We start from the raw sequence: 26,773 nt of genomic DNA on the forward strand, positions 1-26,773 counted from the left end.
TAATTCCTGTCTGATTCAATTAATAGATTATGACTCCCATCTGTCCTTGGCAAATAAGCAAAAGAATAATAATGAAACCTGTGTGGTACAATGTTTCATGAAAATGCTGTTTCATAGTTTCCCGTCGGAATTATTATTATGTAGCACAATTCAGGGCATCCCCACATTTGTATACCCTCTGACACTGGGCACAGATATCGACGCGCAGGCGAAAGCTAAGACTCGTTTGGTCATGGTGGTTTTGTGAGTGAATGTTAGCCTTTGTATGAGAATTAATAATTGATCAAACAGGCGTGAGGACCACATCCTTGCATCATCCTAGAGATCCATCCGTTCTGTCAGCTCGCTGTCATCTTAGCTACCGGAAGCTGTCTAGCTTGCCCATATATAGTCTTGCTTTATGATTATTTGATGTAACGAGTTAGCTTCCAGACATGGCGGCTGGCTACTGTTAAACATGGCGATTCGAAATGATACAAGTGAAGGAATTGAAATTAAACCAAACACTACTGTTATTCTGTAGTTATTTCTTATTGATAGCACTAGCTACCAATCTAGCAGTGAATTGAGTCTGTTATGTACTCGTGACGTTACCTAACAGCTAAAAGCGAACCTCGTTCGTAGTTGCATCATTTTGAAAACGAAAGTGCGTACTGTCGTCACCATGACGGTTTAACTGAAGTACTTCTATTTGACTAACAAATGAGTCTGACCACGAGCAACGGCAATTGTCTTACATAGGTTCCAAGGCAGTCTCACTTTGGCGTAACATGACCCCTTCGATGGGAAGACATGGCATGATCGGCCTGGGTGTTGGGGCCACAGCAGGGGCAGGCCTGGTTGCATTCCTAATCTACAAAGAAGTCAACAGAAGACGTTCTCAAGGATTGCTTGATCGGCTCAGCCCCGCTCCACAGCTGACGGACATCACTGATGGAGGCGCTCTCCTCCAGCCGCTTGCTAAAGGTAAATGGCTGGCATGGCACAGAATAGAAGCCGATAATAGATTACAGTACTTGAAGCTAAAGTGCTGCCACATAGTACAAGCCGGCTCACTGATGTGAACACAGGGCATAATGTGCGTTCATCCAGGTGTGTGTGCTTTTGGGTGGCTCACTGTCTGTATCTATCTTTTATCTTTACTTTCAAAAGTGTCGTACGACGAAGTATAAATTGGCCTTTACGCTGTTCCATATCTCCACAGTCCACACATGCTTTATTTACCCCGCGCCCTCTTTCCGCCCTCCCCCTGCTTCGTCTCCTCCCCGTTTCCATCCTCAGAGGTGCTGGCCCAGGAGCAGGCGCTGGCCCAGGAGCAGGCGCTGGCCCAGGAGCAGGTGCTGGTGGCGGCGGCGGTCCTGGTACCGGGCCTGTCCCCGGAGCAGCAGGCCGAGCTGAAGAGCCGCCTGGACGAGGTGCTGGCCTGCGTGGCATCGCTCCGCTCCGAGGTGGTGGAGCTACGCGGGGGCCTGCAGGTCATCGCCCAACAGATCGTCCAGGACGTCAAGTGAGTGGAGGCGGGCCGCCGACCCGCCAACCCAGCCCCACGCGCTGGACCGTTGTAGTTGAAAGCAAAGGAACACATTTATTTGGGATGCGTTGTTAGTTGGATATGTTGATATATATAGGGGGGGGGGGGATGGAGACGTCTATGTCAATATTCTCAAAAGAAATGTGGGTTACACCGCACATCAGGAAGGGAGACCAGTAAGGAGAGAGACCTGGATTGACATCTCTCTTCTTTTAATGCTCATAGTGCAGATATATTTTTCCCCCAATGGCCTCATCAGACTCACTGTGTAGAAGAAGTGAAAGTAAAAGTTAATCCAGAGCAGATGTCTTTCCTGCTGTGTGTATAACCCAATTTAAGGAATATTAATGTTTAGGCTATAGCACCATTACAGCACAAATTCCACTCACTTTCAAGATTACGATCTGAATCTACACCCTTCTTTGAATATGTTGGTACATCAGCCATTCTACTAAATTGTCATAGCTTGATAAGAAATGCTCCTGTATATCAGAAATTAAATAAAAAGTAGGCTGATTCTCTAATGATCCTTACTCAAATATGTTTTCAAATGTGTTTTCCCGCGCTGCTCTCACCCCGACGTAGGAAAGGCATGGAGGAGAGCCAGCGGGCGCGCCGAAGACGCCACGTCGTCCACAGGGAACGCGCCGACTCCATGAGCTCCAGCTCCGTCTACTTCACCGCCAGCCAGGGCGCGGCCGGCTCATACGGAGGGGAGACCAGCGAGGGCGGGTGAGCAAGACCGTTCATATGTTAAAGAGATCGAACACAGACTCTCCGCATGAATTGAGCTTCGCACTTCACAGTGCGGTCTTCTCATTGGCGTGATCTGTAAACCAATGGGTGTGTTAACTGATGCGTGACGCATAGCTCGCTGACTATCGCTCAACTACTCAGTGGCGGCGTTGGTAATGCGCTCTTATTTATCTTTTATTTGATTTTATTTGATCTACACAAGATACTCAACGGCCAATGCCGAGTCGGACTACACGGACCGAGACACGGACCGAGAGACTGACAAGGAAGGGGAGAGGGAACCGGAGCAGGAGTCAGAGGAGGAGGAGGACCAGAGCTGCGCCACGGTCCTCACTCTACGACAGGAAGACTCTCAAGAAGAGGGAGAGGAGGCGGAGGAGGAGGAGGAGGAAGAGAAGGCACAGCAGCTGGAAGAGAAAATGGTGGAGTTGGTGGCAGAGGTGCCCAGCGGGGAGTTGGCACTGCTCCTGGCGCAGAGTGATATCCTCCATACGGGCGGTGCCAGTTTGAAGGTGGAGGGTTTTCACCTTCTGCTGACCAACAAGGCACAGGTGGGCTATAGGGAGGGTAGGGGCAGCGGTTGGCTTTGGTTTATGCAATTGGTGATCTTGCCATATTTCTATGGGGCGGCTGTAGCTCAGTTGGTAGAGCGGGGCGTGCAATGATCGAAGGGTCAGTGGTTCGAATCCCAGCTCCGACTGTCCACATGTCGAAGTGTCCTTGAGCAAGACACCTAACCCCAAATTGCTCCCAATGAGCAGGTTAGCACCTTGCATGGCAGCTACCGCCATTGATGTGTGAGTGTGTGTGTGAATGGGTGAATGAGAAGCCATTGTAAAGCGCTTTGAGTGCCGCTAAGGTGGAAAAAGCGCTATATAAGTGCAGTCCGTTTACCATTTATTGACACCCGTTTTATTGTTTACTTTGCTACCAGTATGGAGATAGCCGGGAGTTTCTATGGCGACTGGCACGTGCCTACAGTGACATGTATGAGTCCACTGAAGACATAGTGGAGAAGAAGGCTTATGCAGAGCAAGGTGACACGCGCATACAGAGCCTGGCTCATTATGAATCTGAGATGTCTTAAACGTGTCCTTCTCAAGGAAGTCTAATTTCTCTGGACATTTGAACTCTACCCTGCAGGTCGGGAGGAGGCAGAGATTGCTCTGAAGAGAAATGGCCTGAATGCTGAATGCCACAAGTGGTGAGTCACAACAACAACAACAACATCAACAACATAGTCCGGCATACATTCTCTTTCATTAAAAAACATTTGTAAAAAAAAAAAAGTGTTTAAGAAGGTTTTGATTTGGTTGGTGCTTCTACAGGTTTGCAGTTCTCACAGGTCTCACCTGCCATTACGAGAGCATGCACGGCAAACTGAAAAGCAGCCACATTCTCAAGGTAACGGCTTTGTACCTAACGATTCACTCAACGATACCATGTCACAAGAGTGTATTTGAAGGCTATTTGAGAACACAACTGCAATTCTCAAGAGGGGAATGGATATGTTTCTACCACAAGAGGGCACCAGAGGACTAACATTGGTAACTGATGGTTGTCAGGTCCAGATCATGGATGTATTAATAGAACTGGATACAGCCACTCCATTCACTGACTGCTATCAACAATGAAGCCCTATTGAACCGCGCCATCTTGGCAAATTTGTAGTCATTTGACTATTTCCGGTGACTTTTGTACTTGCGCAGTTGTGCTTTTCTGGCCTTCCGGTGACTTTTGTACTTGCGCAGTTGAGCTTCTCTGGCCGAAGCGCGTCCACGATAAAGTTCACCTTTATGTGAAATGTAGACGCACGTTCCCGGCTCTCCCCGCTTTGATTTAGCAATGAAAACCGGCTTGCATATTAACCTGTTTTTGTCAAATATATCCATTGGAGAAATTATTTTTTCATCCAGGCATCTTAGTTTTAACAGGTTAAATATAACTGAACATGTTTTGTTTGCTAGTAGATGGTATTACATTACATTACATTACAGTCATTTAGCAGACGCTTTTATCCAAAGCGACTAACAATAATTGTATTCATTCCGTTCGCGATAACGTTATTGCAGCCAGGCTAAATTCCTCCAGGGAGCCAGTGACCGGCGAGTTGAAGAGCTTCACTCCCCGCCAGCAGGAGCTTTGGCCGCTGCTACCGCATCTCGGATAACCGGCTGAGTTCGTGGCTGCTATTTCACATTCACCCTTGATCAATCGAATCTTATCTCCGTATAAATACACATTAAGCCTATATCGCCTTATTCACCACAAAATATGTTTCAATCTGAGGTTATTTTCATAGATAGATTTTGCCTAATTTTTGATAATTTACTGCCATGCAGGCCGTCTGCGCTGTCCCCAGCACCACCTTAACAGAGGAAGTTTGAAATGTCTCAATATTCCCAAGCATGTATTTCCATTCGTAAATCACATTAGCTGACCTGCCCGGACAACTGCATCTCATCCGATAAACATAGCCTATGAACAATACATCCATGATGGCAAGCCAGAAACGCAGACACAAGTTCAAGTACCACAAATAAAGGTAGCCTATTAATTCTAACATCAACGTGGTCCCGGCTAAAGTCTTTTAATACCATCCATCGTCATCCGCTTATCCGGGGTCGGGTCGCGGAGGCAGCAGTTCCAGCAGGGAGCCCCAGACATCCCTTTCCCTAGCAGCATCAACCAGTTCTGCCTGGGGAATCTTTAGCCGTTCATAGGCCAGTGCGGATGTTTAATCAAATGTGTTAATGAAAATGACCACAAAAAAGGAGAGTAGTCAAAGCACACCGCTCAAAAAGGGCTTAATACATACAACAAACTGATCAGGCTAATCATTTTTTAATGAAAATGACCACAAGACAACCTCTTGTGCATAGGTGAAATGGTAGTGGGATACGGTGATAAACTGGAGTGATCATTTGACAGCAATTATTAGCCTTTTCCAGGAATGGATAGAAATGGGATATTTTTTGAATAACAGTAATTTATTCACATACAATGGAAAGGAGTTGATGTGTAGCATGAAGATGAAACGATACACTGAGTTTGGGTGTTTTCAGTCAACGTTGGCGTTGACCGCTTCTAGCTATCGAATGGCCGACTGGTGTAAGATGGATAGCCTAACGTTAGAGAGATAAATGTAGGCTATGGTTATGTTAATAAAGCTAACAATGATGTTGTAACATGCATGCAGCACTGCCGATCTGAACGATTGATTCATTATTACCATGGATCGGTATTGGGATTGATCGAGGGCGAGTGTGAAATAGCAGCCACGAACTCAGCGGGTTATCCGAGATGCGGTAGCGGCGGCCAAAGCTCCTGCTGGCGGGGAGTGAAGCTCTTCAACTCGCCGGTCACTGGCTCCCTGGAGGAATTTAGCCTGGCTGCAATAACGTTATCGCGAACGGAATGAATACCATCTACTAGCAAACAAAACATGTTCAGTTATATTTAACCTGTTAAAACTAAGATGCCTGGATGAAAAAATAATTTCTCCAATGGATATATTTGACAAAAACAGTTTAATATGCAAGCCGGTTTTCATTGCTAAATCAAAGCGGGGAGAGCCGAGAACATACGTCTACATTTCACATAAAGGTGAACTTTTTCGTGGACGCGCGTCGGACAGAAAAGCTCAACTGCGCAAGTACAAAAGTCACCGGAAATAGCCAAATGACTACAAATCTAGCCAAGATGGCGCGGTTCAATAGGCCTTCACTTTAGATTTCGAATCCTGGGGGCTTGGTCCAGATGCAGATTTTGAACAGTCGCCACCTTTGAATTGTTTCTTTAATTACACGTGTGCAATACAGATCTCATCTTTCTGCTTTAGGAACATCTAGACAGAGCAATTGCCCTCAGGGACGATGATCCACTGTGCTTCTACCTACTGGGGCGCTGGTGTTACGAGGTGAAAAAAAGAACAGATCTTCACAACAGATCCCTTTCCATCCGAAGCTGTTCTACTGGCAGCAAGATATCGCAAAAAGAAAAGGGCTGTGTCATGCCATGTCTACTGCTGAAGTCATATTTCAATCAAGATGTGTCAAGACGTGCATGGCATAGAATATGTGCGCTGTTTACTGAGATGGGGCCCTGTTATGTTGTTCCTGTGTAGGTGTCCAGTCTGGGCTGGCTGGAGAGGAAGGCTGCTGCTGCCTTGTATGAAACCCCACCCACGTCCACTCTCCAGGAAGCCCTGGAAAACTTCCTCAAGGTTCTAGATCGATGATGGAGTCGATTAAAAAGACCCTTAGCCTGGGCTAAAGATATCAATTAGATTAGACTACAATATATCAATGAAATGAAACAAAACATGAATAAAAATAAAACAAATACATATATTTATATATACATTAGCCTGGGTAACAGCCTGTCGCTACTAACCAAACATGGATAAGACGACAACCTTCTATGTTTATGACCATAAAAATGGGCTAATCTGGCCCTCAAGCAAAGAAATCCTATAAACATAGTATTCCTTCAATTTGGTCATGTTTTGTTTGATTTCAGGCTGAGACGCTCAACCCTGGATTCTCCAAGACAGCGAGACTTTACATTGCCAAGGTACATTTTATTTATTTATCATTTATTTTACCAGAGAAAATCACATTGGGATTTACATCTCTTTTAAGAAGGCGGCATACACAATTACAGACATATAAGCAACTCAACACATAAGGTACTTTAACAGATTCCTAGCAGCTTCCTAGTCGTTGGTGTAAAAACTAAAAAGTCCCACATTAGTAAAAAGGTGTATAACCTTCAACAAGGACGTTACATTACAGTTATTTAGCAGACGCTTTTATCCAAAGCGTCTAACAATAATTACATTTAACGTAGGAAAAGCCAGTGTACTAATACTTGCCAGAACTCACAAGTGCATCTTCTTTCTTAAACAAGTGACCATCCTACAGTATAGTATGTATGGTCTCTAAGCACAGGTAATGTAGTCTCATAGTGCTTTTGATCATTTGTAAAGGCACTAAATATTTATTATTATTATTGGAACAGTTGGTTATCTTCCTCTAATGTATTAGTATTATTGTTTTACGAATTGTCTCACGAAAATTCCCTTTCCACCTAAGACGCTGGAGTGGCTATCAATTTTTCATTATCTTTGTTGGTAGTATTATAGAATTGATTGTTGTGATTGTTCCTGGATTTCTAGTGTCACAAGGAGCTTGGGAATGTTTCAGAAGCAAAACATTGGACCATGCTGGCTTTGAAAATGCCTAGCGTTGCTAATGAGGTAAGCCAACATCAGTTAAAGGTGCAGTAGGAGGTTTGTCATTTCCTGTTAGTCTTCTGAAAAATGTTGAAAGATTTTGAAAAATGCAACCCACAAAATCCCTGCCCCTCCCTTCAGGCCTCCTTTCAAAGCCACTCCTCCAAACTGGAGGAAAATAAATAGTGTTGTTCACTTCGCATTTTAGATCCGGTCAAGGCAAGGTTGCATCCGCTGGATGACAGTTTGTTGTAGGTAGGGGCCAATCGCTTTGCTTTTTACCGGTCTAAGGTGATAGTCTGAGGCCAATCGCTTTGCTTTTTACTGGTCTAAGGTGATAGTCTGAGGCCAATCGCTTTGCTTTTTACCGGTCTAAGGTGATAGTCTGAGGCCAGTGGCTTTGCTTTTTACCGGTCTACGGCAGGTCTAGGACGAGTTGCATCTGCCGGATGACCGTTTTGAGTTAGTGTGCTGTAGACGGGATCTGAATCTGATAGTGAATGGAGACCAGGCTCTTCTCCTCCGAGGAGAGTCTGGTGATGCGAGGTTACATATTACAGTCTTGCAACTTACACAGACTGCTGATTTATTTCGTTTTAGAGTCAGAGCACTTCATTTATTTACTGATTGCTGTCGGGATGTAATGAAAATTGCAAAAAATATAACTTAGTGTTTCTGAGCCAAACCACCTACTGCACCTTTAACAACCTGACAAAAGCCTAGCTGGTAGTGTCCTTGTATCCATCTAGTTTTATTTCTTCAATATAAATTTATTACGGGATTTCAATAACAAATCGATCATCTTTTTACATATGGAATTTACTGTTCTTTGATCATTTTCAAAATATTGACTTATTTACCATGCCCTATATATAGAATGATGGTACAGTAGATGGTGATAAAGTGATAACCTTACTCCCTTCCCCAGGAGGATGATGGCACTAAGCTGGAGGAGGAGCTTGGGATCTTGATTGACGGACCAAGTGATCTCCCATTGTTTAGTGAAGATCAATAGAAAGGGACACAGCTGGTGCCACTGGGTGACATGGAAACCAGCCCAATCAGCTTGCTCAGTAACACCTGTTTCGAAGGAGTCTTCTGCTCTTAGAAGATCTTTGTCATATTGTCACTGTGAATGGATTGAGATTATAAAAAGTATATATATTTATTTCAGGTCCAAGTCAGTAACTCAGTATGGCATTTTTGCCTAACAGAGATATACATTTAATTGAATTACTTATTTAAAAATGTTTGCATTGTATTTTGACCCACTTTTCAATATTGCCTAATCTGTTATAATTTTCAAGCACCTTGTAAGCAGTCATACCATTATTGTTGAGCATGTGGAATCTTTGGCAAATGTTCCCGACCAAATATGTGCATTTTGTGGAAATGTAAATACAACTCAAACTTCACCTAGACAGTGCTTACACTGTAGATATATAGATACAGTAGTGTAGTGATACTTTGTAGTTAAACATCTTAAATGTAAAATTAAACATCAGTCTTGAACATATATCGTTCTGTCTAATCCCATGATTAACAAAGACGGAATGATGACTTAATTATTTTCAGGTTTTGTTAGTAGCTATAGTTCATATTTTCAGGTTATTAGTATAGTGGTGTAGTTGTATTGATAACCACAAGCACAATCCAAGTCTCGTGTCCCATGTGATGGCTTTTTAGAAGAGCACTAAATTGTAAATTTTATTGACTGTAAGGATATACATTACTTTGATTCATGATTATTTGCTTTTGACGTTGGGTTCATGCTTACACAAAATTAAATTATTATTACTTAACTGTTTCACGTTGACACATTTGTTGTATTCTTTCCTACTTTCTTGTTTGTTAAATTTCATGAAAAGTTATTTCTCATGCACTGTCCTGTCTCGTCCTTGAACCCTGTCTAATGTCCTCTTCTGTGTTATGCACCAATTGACCAAAACAAATACCTAGTATGTTGTAAAAACTACCTGGCAAATAAAACTGTTTATTTAATATTTATTGATTGTGATCTCAGAATCAGTTTTTATCAATGTACATTCCTTATGTAAAGTCATTCAAATGGATGCCATGTTGAGCAACACTTCAATTCCCAAGAAGATACTGTTTCAGCATGTATGAAGGAAAATAATTGTCAAACATTGAATTCCTAACATGCATTCAATAAATACACTTTTGTGGGGTCAGAATGTGTCTCATTTTGTCTGCTAGGATCAAAGCTTAATTAATCAGATGTCTGTAGGCCTATGGGTCATATTACAAGCCCAATAAGTATAGTTCCTCGAGGACACAAATGCATTATTACAGGTACAGTAGATAGGAAGAAGCATATTATGCACTGACCTGCTGTCGTCCAAAACAGTGCTTGATATCAGAATGCCTTCTAATTGTCATGTCTGGGGTTGTATGAAGGACTAAAAATCTAGATAAACATTTTGAAGTGTGTAATTTGATTTACAAGTGGCAAGCTGATGAAAGAAAGATGCAATGTTCTACTGAACATTTCAAACCATAGTCGTCGGTATTGTACAAATAAAATTATATCAAAATGTATTCATCTTTATGCAGTGGTCAGTTTCATGGGTTCAGTAAGACGTATTGTCTACACATCCTACAGAGAGAAAGTTACTGTGTGTATGACCAGACCGTTGCTATATGACGCTGTGTATAACTATCTTCTCATTGGCTGCACAAAAGAAATCATCACGATGTACAATTATTTTGAGTTTTTCGCTTATATTAGTATACTATATATATATATATATATATATATATATATATATATATATATATATATATATATAGTATACTATTAGTATTCCAAGGCAATCCCACTGTGCACTGGATCCTCTGTAGATGCGATCGAATGGGTTTGGAACACGGTTTGGAAGCCAGCGGGCATCCAAAACGATGCAACCTAAACCCTCGAATGTCAAACATCCAATCACAATGCATCTCAAGCCGGAAGACATTGGGGGATGAATGGTGGCGCGAAATAAATAATAGTACAACGTCAATTCCTCTCCACAACTTAATTTCTACATCATTGTATTGTATTCTGTCAGGCCAGTTTGCAGAAATGTGTGAAAAGAACAAGAAGGTTTGAATTTTCTTTATCGTCAGTTTCTTTGCTGAACTCACTGTGACTGTCAAGATGGCTGCTGTGCTACTCTGTTCATGTCTTGACTAACTCGTTAAGTTAACTAGCTAGGTTGCAAACTTTAGCAAATTACATTCGTGAACCTTGTTTAACACTTTCAGGTCAGCAAGTGGTTGAGCTCTGTCTTTGGAGATCAAACTATTCCACAATATGAAGTCAACACCCGGACGGTGGACGTGCTGCATCAGCTGGCGGAAGCAAGTGAAGTGCGCTGCAATGAGACAGCCTTGCTCATTGAAGATTATAGGCAGAAAGCCTCGGAGTACCAGGCAGATGGTAGGTGGATATGTTAACTATATTTACACACAATCTTGAAAGGCCAGACTAGAATGCCCGTTTTGGACCTGGGAGTAATGATAATAATGCGGTTGAATGTCTTAATACATCTTTATACAGGTGTCCATCTCCAGGATGTTGTTTTACAAGGACTGGACTTGTCCTCTGGAGGTTTGTCAAAACCTGCATCAGATTATGTGTCAGCCTTGGTAGCTAATGCCATGGCACTGGGAGTCAGAGACACATCTCTGGGAAGGTAAATTCATGTTTTGGTGTTGCTACACTGCTATCAAGCCGAAATTCCACAGATACACATACAGTATGCCTCTGTTTTGTAAGTTGTTTTGGATAAAAGCGTTTGCTAAATGACTAATGTAATATTTTGTTGGATAGTTTACCTGAGCACAGCACTTAAAAAAACAACAACTGCTAATCAATTTGCTGTTTTTGCAGCTTTGTTCCTGCAGTGAATAACCTGACCAATGAGCTTTTAGAATCAGAGAAGACTGACAGGAGATTGGACAGAGAGCTCACAGCACTCAGAAAGAGGCTAGGAGCCACTTTGGTTCTACGGAAGACCTTACAAGAGTAAGAGAACCACTAACAGGATCTACATGGTTGTTCACAACATCAATAAAAAATTAAGTCACCACAGCCTCATCCAAAAACGCTCAAGGTCAACCGACATTTTCATCTTGGTAGTTCATTTTACATTTGCATCTAATTCCAGGGACCTCAACAAAACTGTCAAAGCTCAAGAGGTGGAAAGTGCCAAAGCAGAGGAAAAGCTCCTGAACATGGATTTTGTGAAAGCAAAGTCCAAAGATCTGTCATACCGGAACAAGATGGCTAACGTTAGTGATTTAAAAACAAAACAAAAAGCTGTTGTAGTCTGGTCTGGTACAATGGATAACATACACATCACATTTCACAGATACTGCAGGCTTCATATAACTGCTGGGTCACTGGTATATAGTAAAATCCAGTTTGTCTGACACCCATGTAATAACACTGTAATTGCTTTAGTTAAGTATAACGTTGTAGTGCCATATTGCTTCCTCATGCTGAGCCTCTCACTTGTAGGATCAGTTGGCATCGAGACACATGGAGAATCGCCTGTCCCACCAAGCTCTGCTGGAGCTCTGTGAGGTAAGCCTCCGTATTGAAAACATACCAGACACAAACAGCACGGCGTCACACTACTGCAGCGTTGCTCTCAAATCAATCACTGTCCATCGCATCTACAGGAGGTCGCTGCTCTGAAACAGGAAATTATCCCCTTGACTAAGAAGCTGGAACCTTACACAGACTTGAGTCCCGTAGGTTTATTTGTTCTTATGAGTAACTGAATATTTTAACATGTCTTATGGTTTGCTAAATTGTTTTTCTTCTCGTTTTTTCTTCTTAGAGCCTCTCTCTTGCGCAGGTAAAAATTGAAGAGACAAAGAGGGAACTGGTGAGTTTGTTTTTCTTTTGATAGTACAAGGATTATTTCATCCTGTGTAACTTTTCTATTGGGTGTTCAAAAGCTTTTTTGAATTGACAATACACCATTTATTCTTTTAAGGCTGCCATTGATGGTCAACTTGAGATGAAGGTGGACTTTATGAATGCACCTATGCCTAAAGGAAGATCCCTGAAATGGCAAGCTGAGAGTTCATTTTGAAATGTGTATTATAGCCAATTAAATATGAATTGAATTACAGTTCCATGGCAAATTATTGCTTTGTAAATGTAACTGAGAAATCTGTGTTCTTACATTCTTAGACATTGTATCTTCTTAAGATACAGTTGCTTGGACAGTTGCTTGGATAGTACTAGTTTTAAGAATTGAAATTGATATGGAATAGAAAGGCAAGATAAACAGCTGGGTAAATAGAGAGAAAGATGAATTAAGTGAGATAAGGTATGACAGGCTTGGTATCCTAAATCTGTAGTTTGAATCTTAAATGAACAAGCTGTGGAGGAATGAGATACTTACTGTATGACATCTGTTCATTTTTGGCCTCTTTGAACTTCTGCAGCATAAACATTGTTAAAGTGGGAGTGGGATTTATAAATTATGATTTATAACCATCTCTCCATACTTGTTTGTTTTGGGGCCCCAGCTTTCAATTGTTGATAAATCAGAATTACAAAACATCAACAACAATAATTATATGTTTAATAATAAAGTCAGATTACGCCAGTTAAGAGACAGCAGACAGTTTAAAACATAAAACAACAGTTCTAATAGAGGGGTGCTTTTCTTCAAGCATTTTCCCTTCAAGAATCAAATTAGAAAACCATAACATACAGCCATTAGGAATGATGACAATAGTTATTTGACTTAACTGAAGGACCAAACTGTTGAAATGACACATTATAGGATTATGCCGTTTCAGATTGCATGTTATTGTATTGCTTAAATCAAAAAAAGAGAAATGCACAAAAGAAAAATCTGACGCACACAATACCACAAATAAACAGATCCACAAACAGAAATAATATGAACCTTTTTAAATAATATAAGAAACCAAAACCCAGTGAACATTCAAAAGAAAAAGATAATATATTTTTCTTTACAAGTCGACTGAATTAAATCCTCACATTTCAGGTGCTATGCTAGAATTCTTTACGACCAAATAAAACACAAAGGTCCTCAAAACCTCTCTCTGTTGTGTTCCATCTTGCAGTGTGGGCAACTCTGCTTCTCACATGGTCTGAATCTCCACATCACCCTTTTATCCGTGGTCTGGTGAGGAGTACTGGACATACTATGCAAGTATGCCATTGTGCAATTGGTGGTGCGGGGCGTCTTGGCATATGGCCATCCCTGCCCCTCTCCCAACATGGCGCCCTCTCAGTCCTTGGCATCACCCACTCCGTCAGGATTAATGGCAAACATGGCTTCCGACTCGGGAAGGCAGGGCGAGTCGTAGATTTTACAAATCCTCGTCTCTCCTCTGCCTTTCCTCAAGTAGAGTCTGGGAATGAGAGGAGTTTTTTTTAAGCACTAAAACCTTGATCCCCAAGATCCCTAGTCCTCCCTGCTTACTTAACAAACTTTATCGATTCAATAGTTGTGAATGCTAAATCGTTATCCAACACGAAAGACTGACTGGTTTGAGCAGGGAGAGACTGGCTGCTTGGTGTTCCCACACTTCCACCACCATTCGGCACCGGTTCCTTACCGTGTAGTGGAGGCATGCGCCATGATGTTTCCCCCGATGGGTTTCTTGGGGTCTGCCGAGAACATGGCCGCTCCATCCACCTGGGCTACCACCTGGTTGGTGATCACCACGGCAACACCAAACTGTAGCGCCAGATTGAATTAGAATTAGAATTCACAGTGTAAACAGAGGTATGCACTCACATAGGGTGAGGCGGAATGATTTCAGAGTAAAAAAGTCTGCCGTATGAAAACCCTAACTTCAGAAGGATTATTTCTCTGATATTTGCGTGTCTAACGGCCATATTTCTATCATACCTCGTCTGCGAGTCTCAGCAGCATTCGTAGGAAGCGTCCTAGGTGGCCTTGTCTGGCCGACAGCTCCCCCCTGCCTGAGTAGTCTGTTCTGTAGAGGGCAGTGGCGCTGTCTACTATCAGCAGAGCGTACCTGACGGAGAGGAGGAGGAGGTTAGGGGCTGTTAGCAGATTGGGAAAACAGTCAGAGGCTCTTGCTCTTCGAAACAGAATTTCCTGGAGGTGAATTCCCTCAGTGGGCGGCATGTAGCTCGGGAGGTAGAGCGGCCGGCTGGAAATTGCGAGGTCCCTGGTTCGATCCCAGCTTCAGGCGTTGTGCCGAAGTGTCTGTGAGCAAGACACTGCTCACGTGCGGCACGCTGGTGCAGTACCTAGTGCTGTCGCCTCACATGTTCTGTCGCTTGTATGTTCTCCCCGTGTTTGCGAGGGTTCCTCCCAAAAAAAACAATACAAAAAACATGCAGATGAACAGATGCTCTTCTATCCTGTCCCTGATCAGGACCTGGACGGAGCACTTGGACTTGGTCCCCGGGCGCCATGAATGATGGCTGCCCACTGCTCCTTGCTGCCCCTGGAGGATGGGTGGAATGCAGGGAACAATTTCCGTGTGTGTGTGTGTGTGTGTGTGTGTGTGTGTGTGGTTTTCGCCGCTCAATCACCCGTGTGCATTTGTGTTCATCACCGTGTGGTGAATAAAAGACCCCCCAAGGTGCTGAATTATTAGTGTCTAAAGCCTGTGACATGCTGGCTAGATCTAAAGCTATAAGTGCATAGAAACACCACCATCACAGATGTTTCTGGAATGAAAGAGGGACAGCGAGGGAAGGAGAGATGGAAGGGGTTGAACCAAGACTCTTCTAAGGAGGGGAGCTCCATTAAGTTTGAGAAGTATACTAGTTCAGTGAAGCAGAGTGCTCAGGGAACAAGAGCTGAAATGAGGCCCAACCTGGACTCTGCCATCATGGCAGAGGCTTGATACAGAAGCTGGGTCTGGTGGTCTGTGTTGAAGGCTCGGGCATAGGCCACGTTGTCCAGAACATCACTCCCACTCAGTCCATACCTGGAAGAGATGGAAGGATGTTGCACGGATCAGTTACAGGATTTTGAAATTAATAGACTGGTAGGAAGACAAAGCCCTTCATGAATGAAACATCCATTCATTCATTATCCTGTATTTCATAAAAGATCCACAATGGCAATCAAACAAAAAACTACAAACAAGCCTCAGAACTCTTCATGCTGGAATAGTCTACCTGTGCAGCTTCAAGTTGCCAAAATGCCAACACTACTTATGTAATCCAAACAATATAAACCAGTGGTCACACTGTTGTGGTCGTGACGTTTTTCATAGAGTGGAACAAGTGGGACTCACCTCTCAGCTACAGCAAGTAGTCTCTCTGGTCTGAAGGTCCCCTCTGTGTCGATGTACATAGCTTTTCCCTCTCCACCTCCTTGGTCAATAGGCATCTGAGAGAAGAAAATGGGGGGGGGGGGATCAGGAAAAGGACACCCTAACCCCCCTGGCTCTACTACAGCTATTGGGCGTTCAGCATTGCCACTGGCAATAAACCATGAGGGATACAGTACTTTGAAATCAATGAAAGCTGCTACTTTGCCCACGTTGCGTCCGATCAATTCTCAAATGCAGGCGCATGCATTCATCCCATCTTGTAAATGAGAATATTATTTGGTATAAATTGTTAAATAGGTACACACTATGACCAAGGATGTGATCTCAAAAAGTACATTTGTGATTTCATTGCGTCTTTAAGAGGACGTACCTGACAAGTGACTGCCAGGGTGTGGCACAGCTGTGTCTTTAAGAGGACGTACCTGACATGTGACTGCCAAGGTGTGGCACAGCTGTGTCTTTAAGAGGACGTACCTGACATGTGACTGCCAGGGTGTGGCACCGCTGTGTCTTTAAGAGGACGTACCTGACATGTGACTGCCAGGGTGTGGCACAGCTGTGTCTTTCCTGTCCGGAACTCGCCAAACATCTCTGTGATGGAGCCCGTCTCTATCCCACCTGCCAGAGGAAGGGAACAGGAGTCAACAAGGCCATAGACGGGATAAGGACAAGGGAGGGAGGGGGAGGGGGAGAGAGAGGGAGGGAGGGAGGGGGAGGGGGAGAGAGAGGGAGGGAGGGAGGGGGAGGGGGAGAGAGAGGGAGGGAGGGAGAGGGAGGGGGAGAGAGAGAGAGGGAGGGAGGGAGGGAGAGAGGGAGGGAGGGAGGGAGAGAGATTCATTCATTTGAATGTGTACACCAAGGTTGTGAAATCACTTCTGTAAAATAGTGCAAGGCCCAAGTGCAGAGATGCCATTTTGCCATACCTTGCATATCAAAACAATGTACGGTATAAACTTGCACCATGACAAAGGTGCTGGCATATTGCTAGGTTTGGTAATATTGTAACGGCAGTGTTTAATTCAATCTCGGTGGGTGTTGAATTGTGGTTGTGAGGGGTATGGACCTTGAAGCAGCTTGTCCAGCTCTTTGGAACCAGTGGAGATCTGGATGATCTCAGCACGGCGCTGGTGGAACTCTGTTGCCGTAGTGAAGCCCATGGGTACTAGTTTAGCAGCCTCGGCCTAGAGAGGGGCCATAATAAAGAACTATATAATTATGGTCTGCTCTTATCTGAGCCTCCCTCAAAGGATTGGAATAATTAGAAATGCTCAATTGTAAGATCACTTCATTCATCAAGCCACATACAAGCTACGGGCAATGCAAAATCTAAGAAAAACTAACTTGGAATATGTATTTTCACTAAGCTAAACAACATTATTACGTTATGTCATTGATGAGAGCCATGCCTTTAAGGTAATATGTGTAGCTATCTTTGTCTTAATTCCACCACCATACATTCTGTTTATAGTATAATTGTTTGCTTTACACATTTCAATTAGTATAAATTGCATTACTGAGCCCGACTTGGAAAACTGGTCATTCAAAACCTCTTGAACATTCTTAATGTTTTTCATATCATAAATGTATGTAGAACTCACCAGCACTTTATCAGCTTTGGTCTCACTTATCCCCTTGATGGTGAGCAGCTCCTTCTTGGGCGCGTATGCCACCGCCTCGATGGTGTGAAAGCCGGCATCTTCCAGCTTCTTTATATCACTGGCACTGACACCACATTGCTGAGTGCGAAAAACATAACTGGTCACGAGTATTCAACAAACTGTTTAGGTTATATCTCTATGCACTATCCATACATCCGGGTGAAACTGGACACACGGGTATCCTTTGCTGTAACAACGTTGCTCACTGGTTTCAGACAAGCCGAGGACACGGACACACACAGTAGGGCTGCTCGATTATGTCAAAAATCATAATCACGATTATTTTGATTGATATTGAGATCACGATTATTTAACACGATTATTCATTGATTTTTTTTTTTTTTTTATCAAGTTTTAACATTTTCTGAACATATCAAATTATACATTGACTTTGATAACAATTAATTTATTAAATGTTGACTTGCTTTTCTTTTTAACAATGTTCTTTGGATTAGATCCATTTCTCCCATGGGAGACAGTATAGCTCTGCAGTGTAGGGTGCACTTGATTTGTGCAAAATCGTTTTATGGCGATTATTTTGTTTTAATGATCGTTGACAGCCCAGATCTTAATCTAGATTAAAATCCGATTAATCGAGCAGCCCTAACACACAGTACCTCTAGCCTGCTCAGAGGCTGTGGCCCAAAGCTGTCCTCTTCTTCTACTTCTGCCTCTACTCGGGCTTCGCTTCTCATCGCCATCTTGGTTTACAAATAGGAAAAGTGTATCTGTTGACACAAATCACAGAAAAGGTAACTAGATCAAATATGAACTGCTGTTACACCTGGGCAACGAACTCAAAAGTATAACAGTTTAAAAAGAGATGACTTCCAACGCCGGATAAGTAACAGGTTTGGTAGCAGATAAATTAGCAAGGTAGCTGCATACCTGGCCAAGCCATCAAACAGATGGCTGCAGGGTTGTATCGTTCAATCTACTAGATATGATTTATGTAATGTGTGATAATATAATAGATAGCTGTTCTAATCTAGTTAATCTCCTCCTCACAGCTGTGAGCTAATGTGAAGTGAATCCCTGCAGCTATTTGCGTGCTAGTTATCTGGTTTCACCGCCAGTAACGCAGCTAGCGTAGCTTAGTTAGATGAACACTACTAGCTAGCTACACAAACCATACTAGATATTAACCGTATAGATTTCTAACAAATCGTACTTTATAATCTTGAATTGTGATCAGCAACGAGTGTTCTTGTATATAGCTAGCTAAGCACACGAGTTCACTTGGATAAGATAACGTACCTCCCTTTTCCAGTCTGTCAACTTTTTTTCCGTGACAACATTCAATCTCCCGCTCGCCAGTTACGTAATGACGTTGGCCCGTCCCCTCTGCCACGTAAGCCTTGTGATTGGACAGAAGCAGTTTGTTGTCTGGTGACGCGAGATTATTACATTGTTGATTTGGTCTTCAGAGTCTGCAACTGTCCCAGTGATTGGGTTTATGTAAATGGAACTGTAACCACAGGGATGCCACAATATAACAATTGATTGTCCAATCTTGGGGTTTTCTCTTTAAATTGAAGACACCCCACTTGAATTCCTAGAACATGAGGTTTAGGAAAGCTTATCTCTACTGGTGGACAGCACCATTGAAGATAACTGTTGGTCTGATAGCTCTTTGGCAGGGGATGAGGAACTCGAGACAGGATCAGTATAGGGCCAAGCTAATCTTTGGTCATAACTACGGTTTACCATGATAATTTCAGGTGACATTGCATTGGGACTTGTTCATTCCCACATTGCACCAGTCATCTACAGTATGGCATGTAACAGTTGTTTTGGGATTTATTTTGTAAGGACCTGCTGGTAAAATGTGATGCTCTACAATGTTTCTGTTAACTTTGAGTGTAGTAAACTCATGAGGTGTCTATAAAGTAGTTAGAATAACCATAAGAATTGTATTGAAGAATGAAGTTCAATTAATACAAAGTTTATTAAGCAAAACTAGAAAATTGGTGTTGCACAAAAACATCTTCACATACAATATGATAGCCTTTATTGATCCCCGTGAGGGGAAATTTGGCTGTCACACAGCACAAGCAGGAAGAGTCAAAACATGCAGATATGCTCTACAATCTTGAAAGAAATCATATTACTATTATTGTTGACTGCCAGCTATTTAGAAGCTACCCTATTTTTCATAATTCTCAAGGCAAGCTTCCTTATTTTGCCCTAAAGTCAATTGTTTTTATATACAGTAATATGACCACATAAGACAAAACATGTCAAAGACAATGTAAAATGAAAAATATGAATAAAAAAAACCTTAACATACTATATTCACTTGTTTTAGATTACACAGAATATAGCATTCACTCAAGTTTATCTCAGCAGTGTGTTGTGAATACTCTTGACAATCTTTGTCAAGTAATTTTTTGATGGGGTCACTGAAAATACTACTTCCTCCAGCTGGTGTATCCTGTATAAAACAAACATAAGTTCATAATTATCACACACATTGAAAGCTTGTGTTATAGCAACAGTAGCACAATGATAAGATGTATATGTCTTACGTTGTGTTTCCAAAGCGATTTTGGAAGTTCTGCAATTGGAGGAGACAGAAGGGGTAGGCATGGGTGACAGCAATGGTCATCTCAAACTTGACAAATGCCTTGAGGCTGGAAAACAGGATGCGGATTCTGGAAACAGGAGAGTAAACGCGCATGGAAAAGCTTGCTGTTAATAGGATTGTATCAGCAGATCTATAATGAATTCATGACTTTTATGACATTTATCAAAATTATTCATGATTGCCATTCTATAACATTCAATGTTCAAACCAGGAGCCTTACATTTACTGTCTAAAAAATGGCACAATGTTATTTTCTGCATTTCAATATGATCCAGTTCAGACAAAAAGAGAACATTCTTAACCCCCCCCCCACCCCCTCCACGTGTGATGCCTTACTGTGTGTCCACACAGCTGATGTCCAGAATGTTGAACCTGAGAGATCCCCACTTCTTCAGTAAGTGGATCTCCTCTCCCAGCAGACGACAGCGACTCACCACCAGGCCCACGTCATGCAAGAGCTGCGTAGGGGCGATAAATGGCGAAGCTGTCTGTTTAGTCACTGAGATTTAATTGTCAAAATACCCATATGAATGCTTGATCTCCATGTAAGACTCTTCTTATCATCTATATCCTTGATAATTATGCAACCTTAAGTACCTCTCATTCCCACTTACCTTAGGGACATATTGACTGGTTGGGTACCTCTTGACCAAAGTGGTTTCACCGTCACTCAAGCATTGGGATAGCAGTTTGTGAACAAGGCGAGCCTGGCACTGTGACTCTTCATCTGGGTGAAAGAAAACAAATTAGCAAAGCAAGATAGAGAGACAAATGTGCTACGAACATGAATATAAAAGTTTCATTGAACTTTATATTTCAACTGGCAGTCATGGTACCCGTTTTAAAAACAGAGTACTACAGTTTTGAAGCCGTACATTGTTGCAAATATTGACATACATTCACAACAAAAACCTTATTTCAGGGTTATGTTGCACTAAAGTGAAGGAATTAAAAGTTATCCTAACTATACAAATCCAAAGGTTGTTGAATGGCAGTGAATATTAAGTACTGAATCTTCTCACCCTTCAGTTGTAGTTGGAATGTGATATTCACGATGTTGCACTCAGTCTTGCAGATTTTATCTCTTCCTAAATAAGAGAAAAGATTCAACGAATCAGACTGTCATGTCATCCAACAATAACTTCCTTTGAGAAAAAGCCTTTTGGTGATAATCCTATAATATCAAATCTTACCGTAAGGTTTTTCAAACAGCACCTCCAGCTGTAAAGACTCATGAAGAAAGGTGTACACTGTTCTGTCATCATCTTGGTCCCCGATCTTCCATTCATTCACCCTGGAACAAAGAGATATTTCACTACAAAAGCTTTCAAAAATAATCAGTATTCAAGGGGATCTCATTACAAAAGTGTTCTGAGGAAATCAATGTCAAGTTCAGGGTCACCTTTACTGCCAAATACTTTAAAATGAGACTGACCAGTCCAGCATCGCTTTGTAGTTCTCCAGTTCCCGGGTCTCAGCTCGAAGCCTGTCCAATCTTTTAACTGAGTGGTTTCTCTGGATCTCAAGTTCACACATTTGTCTGCAGAGATTTAAACCCTTCAGTGAGGAAACTTTTGAAAGCAACCAAGCTAAGACAAAACATTGGCACTGAGAAATTAATCGAATTTAAATCTGTTGACTTCAAGCAACATACCTTTCACATTCAGCCGTACTCTTGTTGGCATTCTCCAGTCCTATTAGAAAGCAACTCAACATTAACATATGTGCTACCAAGAAAACAAACACAATGGTTATTCCGAATATGACAGTGTACACAATATATCATAATTTACCTTGTTGCCTTGATTTCAAGGTTGGTTCACAGTCCTCTACTTCTGTACCCTCCACAACAGCAAGTTCTATTGCAGAAAGATGAAAAAGACATGTATTGTTGGCCTCTGAAAAGGTCAAATTAATGACAAATGTCCTCTTTCAAATTCCCTGGAAAGAAAACTGGTATACTAGTTTTCCTCCACGATGTATTACTCAAACTCAACATTTCATACCAGTTTCTAAGTCATGAAGACAGTCATCAAGGTTTTTCAGCATCTCGTCAGCCTTCTCAATGTTCTCTCTCAGGTTTTGTTGCGCCTTCTAAGAAGGAGAATAAAACAGAAATATTAAAAAAACAGTCAAAGGTCAGTCAAATGCAGACTTTTTTTCAAAGGCTCTTACCTGACTTGTTTGTACAAGGTCAGTGTACAAGACTGTTTTCATTTTGTGCGATTGAACTTTGCTTCTCCTTCGGAATAAGTTCATTCTCTCTTTCAACTTGGTGCCAAAATGTTGCAGCTAAGGAAAACACAAGGAAACAAATCAAGTCCATTGTCCATCATTACCACAACAAACACAGGTGAAATAGGAAGCAAAGTTATGCAGTATACCTCTTCCTCTGAAAAGCCCTTCATCGCCTCCCAAAGTGCTCTGTTGACACTTTTTAGAGGATTGTCCTGTTCTCTCATTCGTGCCTTCAGCCTGTAAATAAAAAAGGACACAAAATTACGACCATCTATTAGGACCATAAAACGTCCTAAATACAATTTAGCATGAAAAAGGTTGAATCATATATGAATGGTTACATTTACATGAGTCTTCAATTACAAATCCTGAAGTAAAATAGAATGGACGTACTCCTCAACCATCTCAGCGAGTTTCTGGCAGTCTGTCTCATACACCCTCTGTTTCGGGTGGATGATGTGCTTCTCAATTAACAAGTCTTCAGTTTTGCGGTCCAGATCAGACAGAGCCTAAAAATGAAGTGATCTACATTTACTGAGTCCTGCCAGAAGGGTGTCTTGGTCATAATTTAAATGGTCACATTTGAGAGGGCTGAACATTTTCGTGTTGTCAGTTACGCACAGTAATAGATTTTGTAGTACAGTAAGATAATATCAGTGACAACATACTCTGGGAAGGAGGATGCTCTGTCGAGGTTTATGGATGACAAAGTCGATGCTGAAGAGTTTAAGGAAGTCCATCACTGTAATACTGCCATCTTCCAGTTTCTGAAATACAAGGTGAATGGGCAATGTAAACAGAGACCTCTGACCTGTAGAGTAGACAGATAAATAGGCTTATATTCAATCCGTACCTTTCGCAGATCAAACGTATAGTCCCCTGTGTTCTTCAGATGGGACTCAAATTGACTGTCCCTGTAAGCTGGAAATAGATTAACATCATCAGCCATTTCTTTATTGATATAATAGAGTATGGATAGATGGAATGGCAGGTAAGACGAGGGGAATGCTGGCGTGGGAATTTTGCCCATTAAGGGAAGCATATCTTTTACAATCTTAAATGTATCTTTCTGTTTTATCTTAAAATTAAACAGTAGTTCTTCTCACATTGTTAATTTTTATAATCACCAAACCATATTTTTGTCTAAATAGACGTCAGTCTCCTCCTGACATGTACATTTGACAAAATGCATCAAAACACAAAGCCGAGACAGGTCCTCTTAATTTTACAATGTGGTCGTTAAGTAAAGATAAAAAAAATAATCATTTTGAGACGGTTTAAAAAGTCAGATTGTACTGGTATGGAGTAGCATGTCATATGATCATACATTCCCATACAATTCCTATGAATTCCCATGGAAGGTTTCCTCTTTTAAGAATTCCCCAAATTTTGCAAACTTACATTAAAACAGTATACTGTTTTAATACTGATTAGTAACAGTAAAATTAGTAAACAGTAAAAGAATAACATCTTAACTTACTTGACTCAAATGTTGCTTCACATCCGATATTGGTAGGGTTGCTGCTGTTAGACCTGTCTACAGTAACCGTAGCAGTAGTACCATTACTGGTCCATTGAACAATCTGTGAAGGTGGTTCCTGTCAATAAAAAAAGATGTATCAACTGTTGTGTTGAAACAAAGAAGGTCCCCAAAATGCCAAATTTTGCTGCAAAAAAATATCACCCTAAAATAAATGATTGTTGTATGATTGATCATGATGTATGATTAGTTTAATAATTTACATCTTACACAAAGCTTTAAACAAAATGAAACCCAAAAAATGTGGTCAGAGGATATGTGGAAGATTGAATATTTACCATTTCAGTAAAAGGTTTCCTCCTCTTTTCATCATCAATGGAGTTGTCATGGCAATCTTCTGGAAACGGTCTCTGCTGACACTGTGCAACCTTAAGGACTGGTTCTTCAAAGACTACATCCTCCAGAACACTCTCACTCAGCAACATCCCTGAATGCCTTCTGTCATTGAACCCTTGAGACTGTGTGTTCAGAGTCTCGGACAACTCCTCTTCACTGCTAATGTTTGGAAGGACTTCATCACCAATGTTGTCAATTGATGCATTGCTGCATAGATCATCAGTTATGCCGATGCTGTATGATTTCACTGGTTTCTCCACATCAGACAAGCGACTGGACTCAGTCAGATTTTGTTCAAGGGGTCTGGTCCTTTGGGGGAGTTTGGGCAAAAAACCACCAAATGACAGTCGTGATGCAAGACGTTTACTCTTCAAGTTGAGAGAAGTAGTCATGAAGGTTTTCTCATCAGGAGAATTGTGGCTGTCCAATTCATTGTCTACTTTGTCACTTATCAATCCCAATGTTTTTGATCCACATCTGTCAGATACAGTTAGCTGGGATTCATTCTCCACAAAGGGTTTTTCAGAAGTTTTCAGAAGGTGAGACAAAGGTGCAGTGTGACTACCTACTGGCATGACTTCAGTGGATTCATTAATCATGTGGCTCAAATGCTGAAGTTTCGACTGGAGATCCGCAAGGCTCATACGTCTGTTCTTGGCTTTCTTTGAAGATTCCATGTCTTGTTCTGATGCTTGACTGGCAATGGGTGAGCTCTTTGGTTTGTGTGGAATATACCCATCTTCATTTCTCAATTCAGGATCATTTCTGTCAGCCACGTTGTTTTGTTTAATGTCCACTCCAATCTCCTTCAGCCTAGAAGGTCCAAAATCCTTGGATCCAATAGCAACAATCTGTCTCCTTGTCAGCTCCATGTCTTCATCTCTTGGTTTATGATTATTTATGTTGCTCATGTCCTTTTGTTCATGTTCTATGGTGGTTTCTCTAAGTTTAGATAGATGAGAGGAAATCACAATTGCGGTTGCCTCCATATTGGGTGGTTGATAAGTTCGCTCCATCTTTTTTGGGACAGCTTTGATAATCTCAGTTTCATGAGCCTCTGACATGCTTGCAGAACATGACGGATTAACTGTTGCTAAACTTGTTTCAATGCGGAATGATTTGTCCCGTATTATTTCCATCTCTTCAAGCCTTGACAGTCCAACATGCTTGGATTCGATAGCAACAGTCTGGCTCCTTGTCATCTCCATGTCTTCAGAATCAGATGTGGGTGCCCTACTACAAAAGCCTGCATCACCAAACTGAAATTTCATATCCACACGTGCACTTTGATCAGAAGGAGCAATAGTATCTTTTCCAGTCAACAAACTCTGGTTAGTATAGGATGACAAACATGTTCTGGTTCTGAAAGGGGCATGGCTTCCAATCTCTGTTCTGTCAGAATCAAAAGGAACCATTTGACACTCTGTCATATCCATTTCATCAGAATACAAGGAAAGAGGTTGATTACCTCTGTGTCCCACTTCAACAACATGACTGCTGTCCTCCGTAATGGCATTGGTCTTTGAAATTGTGGACACTGTGGCTGTAGTCTCATTCCCATAGGTAGAATGGAAATTACCTACAGGTGCATCTTGGGTCATCTCCATACCATTTTCCTCTTCTGAAACAAGAGTTTTAGAATCCACCATGCTCACTGTTTTTCCTTGACACACTCTGTGTGAAGGCGTTGTTCCAAGACTTTTGGAGTCGAAGACCACAGTGTGACTCCTCGTGATATCCATGTCATCAGGACTAGATTCTGCTGTTGAGGAATTCACAGATGTCACTTTTTGAGTAGTTATGGGGACAAATCTGGAGCACTCTGTCATTTTGCCAACAGTGGACTGTGACATATGATCAATGAACACTGTTAGAGATGTAGTCATGTCCATACCACAATCATCTGACCTTTGGCTGGCTTTGTTAGAAGACGGCATGAAGGATATGCTTTTCCGCTGTCTATTTTGCAAAGAACTGCCCATTATAAGGCTTCTGGTGTCCATGGCGTCAGTCTGACATCTTGTAATTTCCATGTCATCAGGTGCAGATACCGCTACAGAGGTATTGTAGCTTTGGGAGGGTGGCACATGGGCACTGGACTTGGTTTTACGGAGTGGCGGCATTTCAACCCTGCCAGATTTGGAATCAATCACAACAGTTTGGCTCTCTGTGATTTCCATGTCATCTGACTCAGAGAATGCAGATTCACATACTTTATGACTTTTATGACTTTCTTGGCCAATTGTCTCCATCCTGTCATTACAGCCAGGGTGATTGTACATCTCTGGTGTGGGGAACAAACTATTAAGAGGCTCCTTGGTGGCTGTATGACTAGTTGTTACAATTTGGCCTGTAAGGGCCTCAGTCATATCCATACCACAACAGTCCTCCAAGAAGACACCTCTCTTAGTGGATAAACTTTCCCTGGTTTTACTCTTTGAGGGCTTTTCCGCCACACTTTTGGAATCAATGGTAACTGTTTGACTTCTTGTCAGCTCCATGTCATCATGGCCAGAAGAGGTGGTAGCCCCATAATAACTGCAGACTGGCTGATGATTTGGCACCACAGTAG

General features: G+C 41.9%; 3 protein-coding genes across 3 annotated transcripts; 2 read left to right on the forward strand and 1 right to left on the reverse strand.

Annotated features, from left to right (window-relative positions):
- The first annotated feature begins 190 nt into the window (after positions 1-190).
- Positions 191-9,530, forward strand: rmdn3 (regulator of microtubule dynamics 3). Its single transcript, XM_084439518.1, has 13 exons — positions 191-243; positions 742-966; positions 1,282-1,507; positions 2,117-2,263; positions 2,490-2,838; positions 3,222-3,324; positions 3,431-3,491; positions 3,616-3,691; positions 6,129-6,206; positions 6,414-6,512; positions 6,809-6,862; positions 7,467-7,547; positions 8,452-9,530. Exons 2-13 carry the CDS (start codon positions 771-773, stop codon positions 8,536-8,538), a joined length of 1,557 nt encoding a protein of 518 aa, XP_084295644.1. The 5' UTR covers positions 191-243; positions 742-770; the 3' UTR covers positions 8,539-9,530.
- Positions 9,531-10,516: 986 nt separating this feature from the next.
- On the forward strand, positions 10,517-12,631 carry haus1 (HAUS augmin-like complex, subunit 1; the record flags this gene model as incomplete). The annotated part of the gene is made up of 9 exons (XM_084440119.1): positions 10,517-10,629; positions 10,791-10,965; positions 11,086-11,221; positions 11,419-11,553; positions 11,696-11,819; positions 12,049-12,114; positions 12,213-12,284; positions 12,374-12,421; positions 12,533-12,631. The coding sequence occupies exons 1-9, from the start codon at positions 10,609-10,611 to the stop codon at positions 12,629-12,631; spliced, it is 876 nt and encodes a 291-aa protein (XP_084296245.1). The 5' UTR covers positions 10,517-10,608.
- A 1,176-nt stretch (positions 12,632-13,807) lies between these two features.
- On the reverse strand, positions 13,808-18,201 carry rad51 (RAD51 recombinase; the record flags this gene model as incomplete). The annotated part of the gene is made up of 9 exons (XM_084440320.1): positions 13,808-13,931; positions 14,139-14,260; positions 14,435-14,564; positions 15,378-15,491; positions 15,804-15,898; positions 16,369-16,460; positions 16,906-17,023; positions 17,441-17,578; positions 18,118-18,201. The coding sequence occupies 9 exons, from the start codon at positions 18,199-18,201 to the stop codon at positions 13,808-13,810; spliced, it is 1,017 nt and encodes a 338-aa protein (XP_084296446.1).
- Between the last annotated feature and the right edge of the window lie 8,572 nt (positions 18,202-26,773).

Source organism: Borostomias antarcticus (assembly GCF_949987555.1).
Source record: "Borostomias antarcticus genome assembly, chromosome: 6".
Taxonomy (NCBI): Eukaryota; Metazoa; Chordata; class Actinopteri; order Stomiiformes; family Stomiidae; genus Borostomias; species Borostomias antarcticus.

Excerpts from the sequence above, each read along its gene's own strand:
- rmdn3 (XM_084439518.1), top strand. The coding sequence starts at position 771 with ATGACCCCTTCGATGGGAAGACATGGCATGATCGGCCTGGGTGTTGGG. Across the intron at positions 3,325-3,430 it reads GAAGGCTTATGCAGAGCAAG|GTCGGGAGGAGGCAGAGATT; the intron begins GTGACACGCGCA and ends TCTACCCTGCAG. Across the intron at positions 3,692-6,128 it reads AAAGCAGCCACATTCTCAAG|GAACATCTAGACAGAGCAAT; the intron begins GTAACGGCTTTG and ends TTTCTGCTTTAG.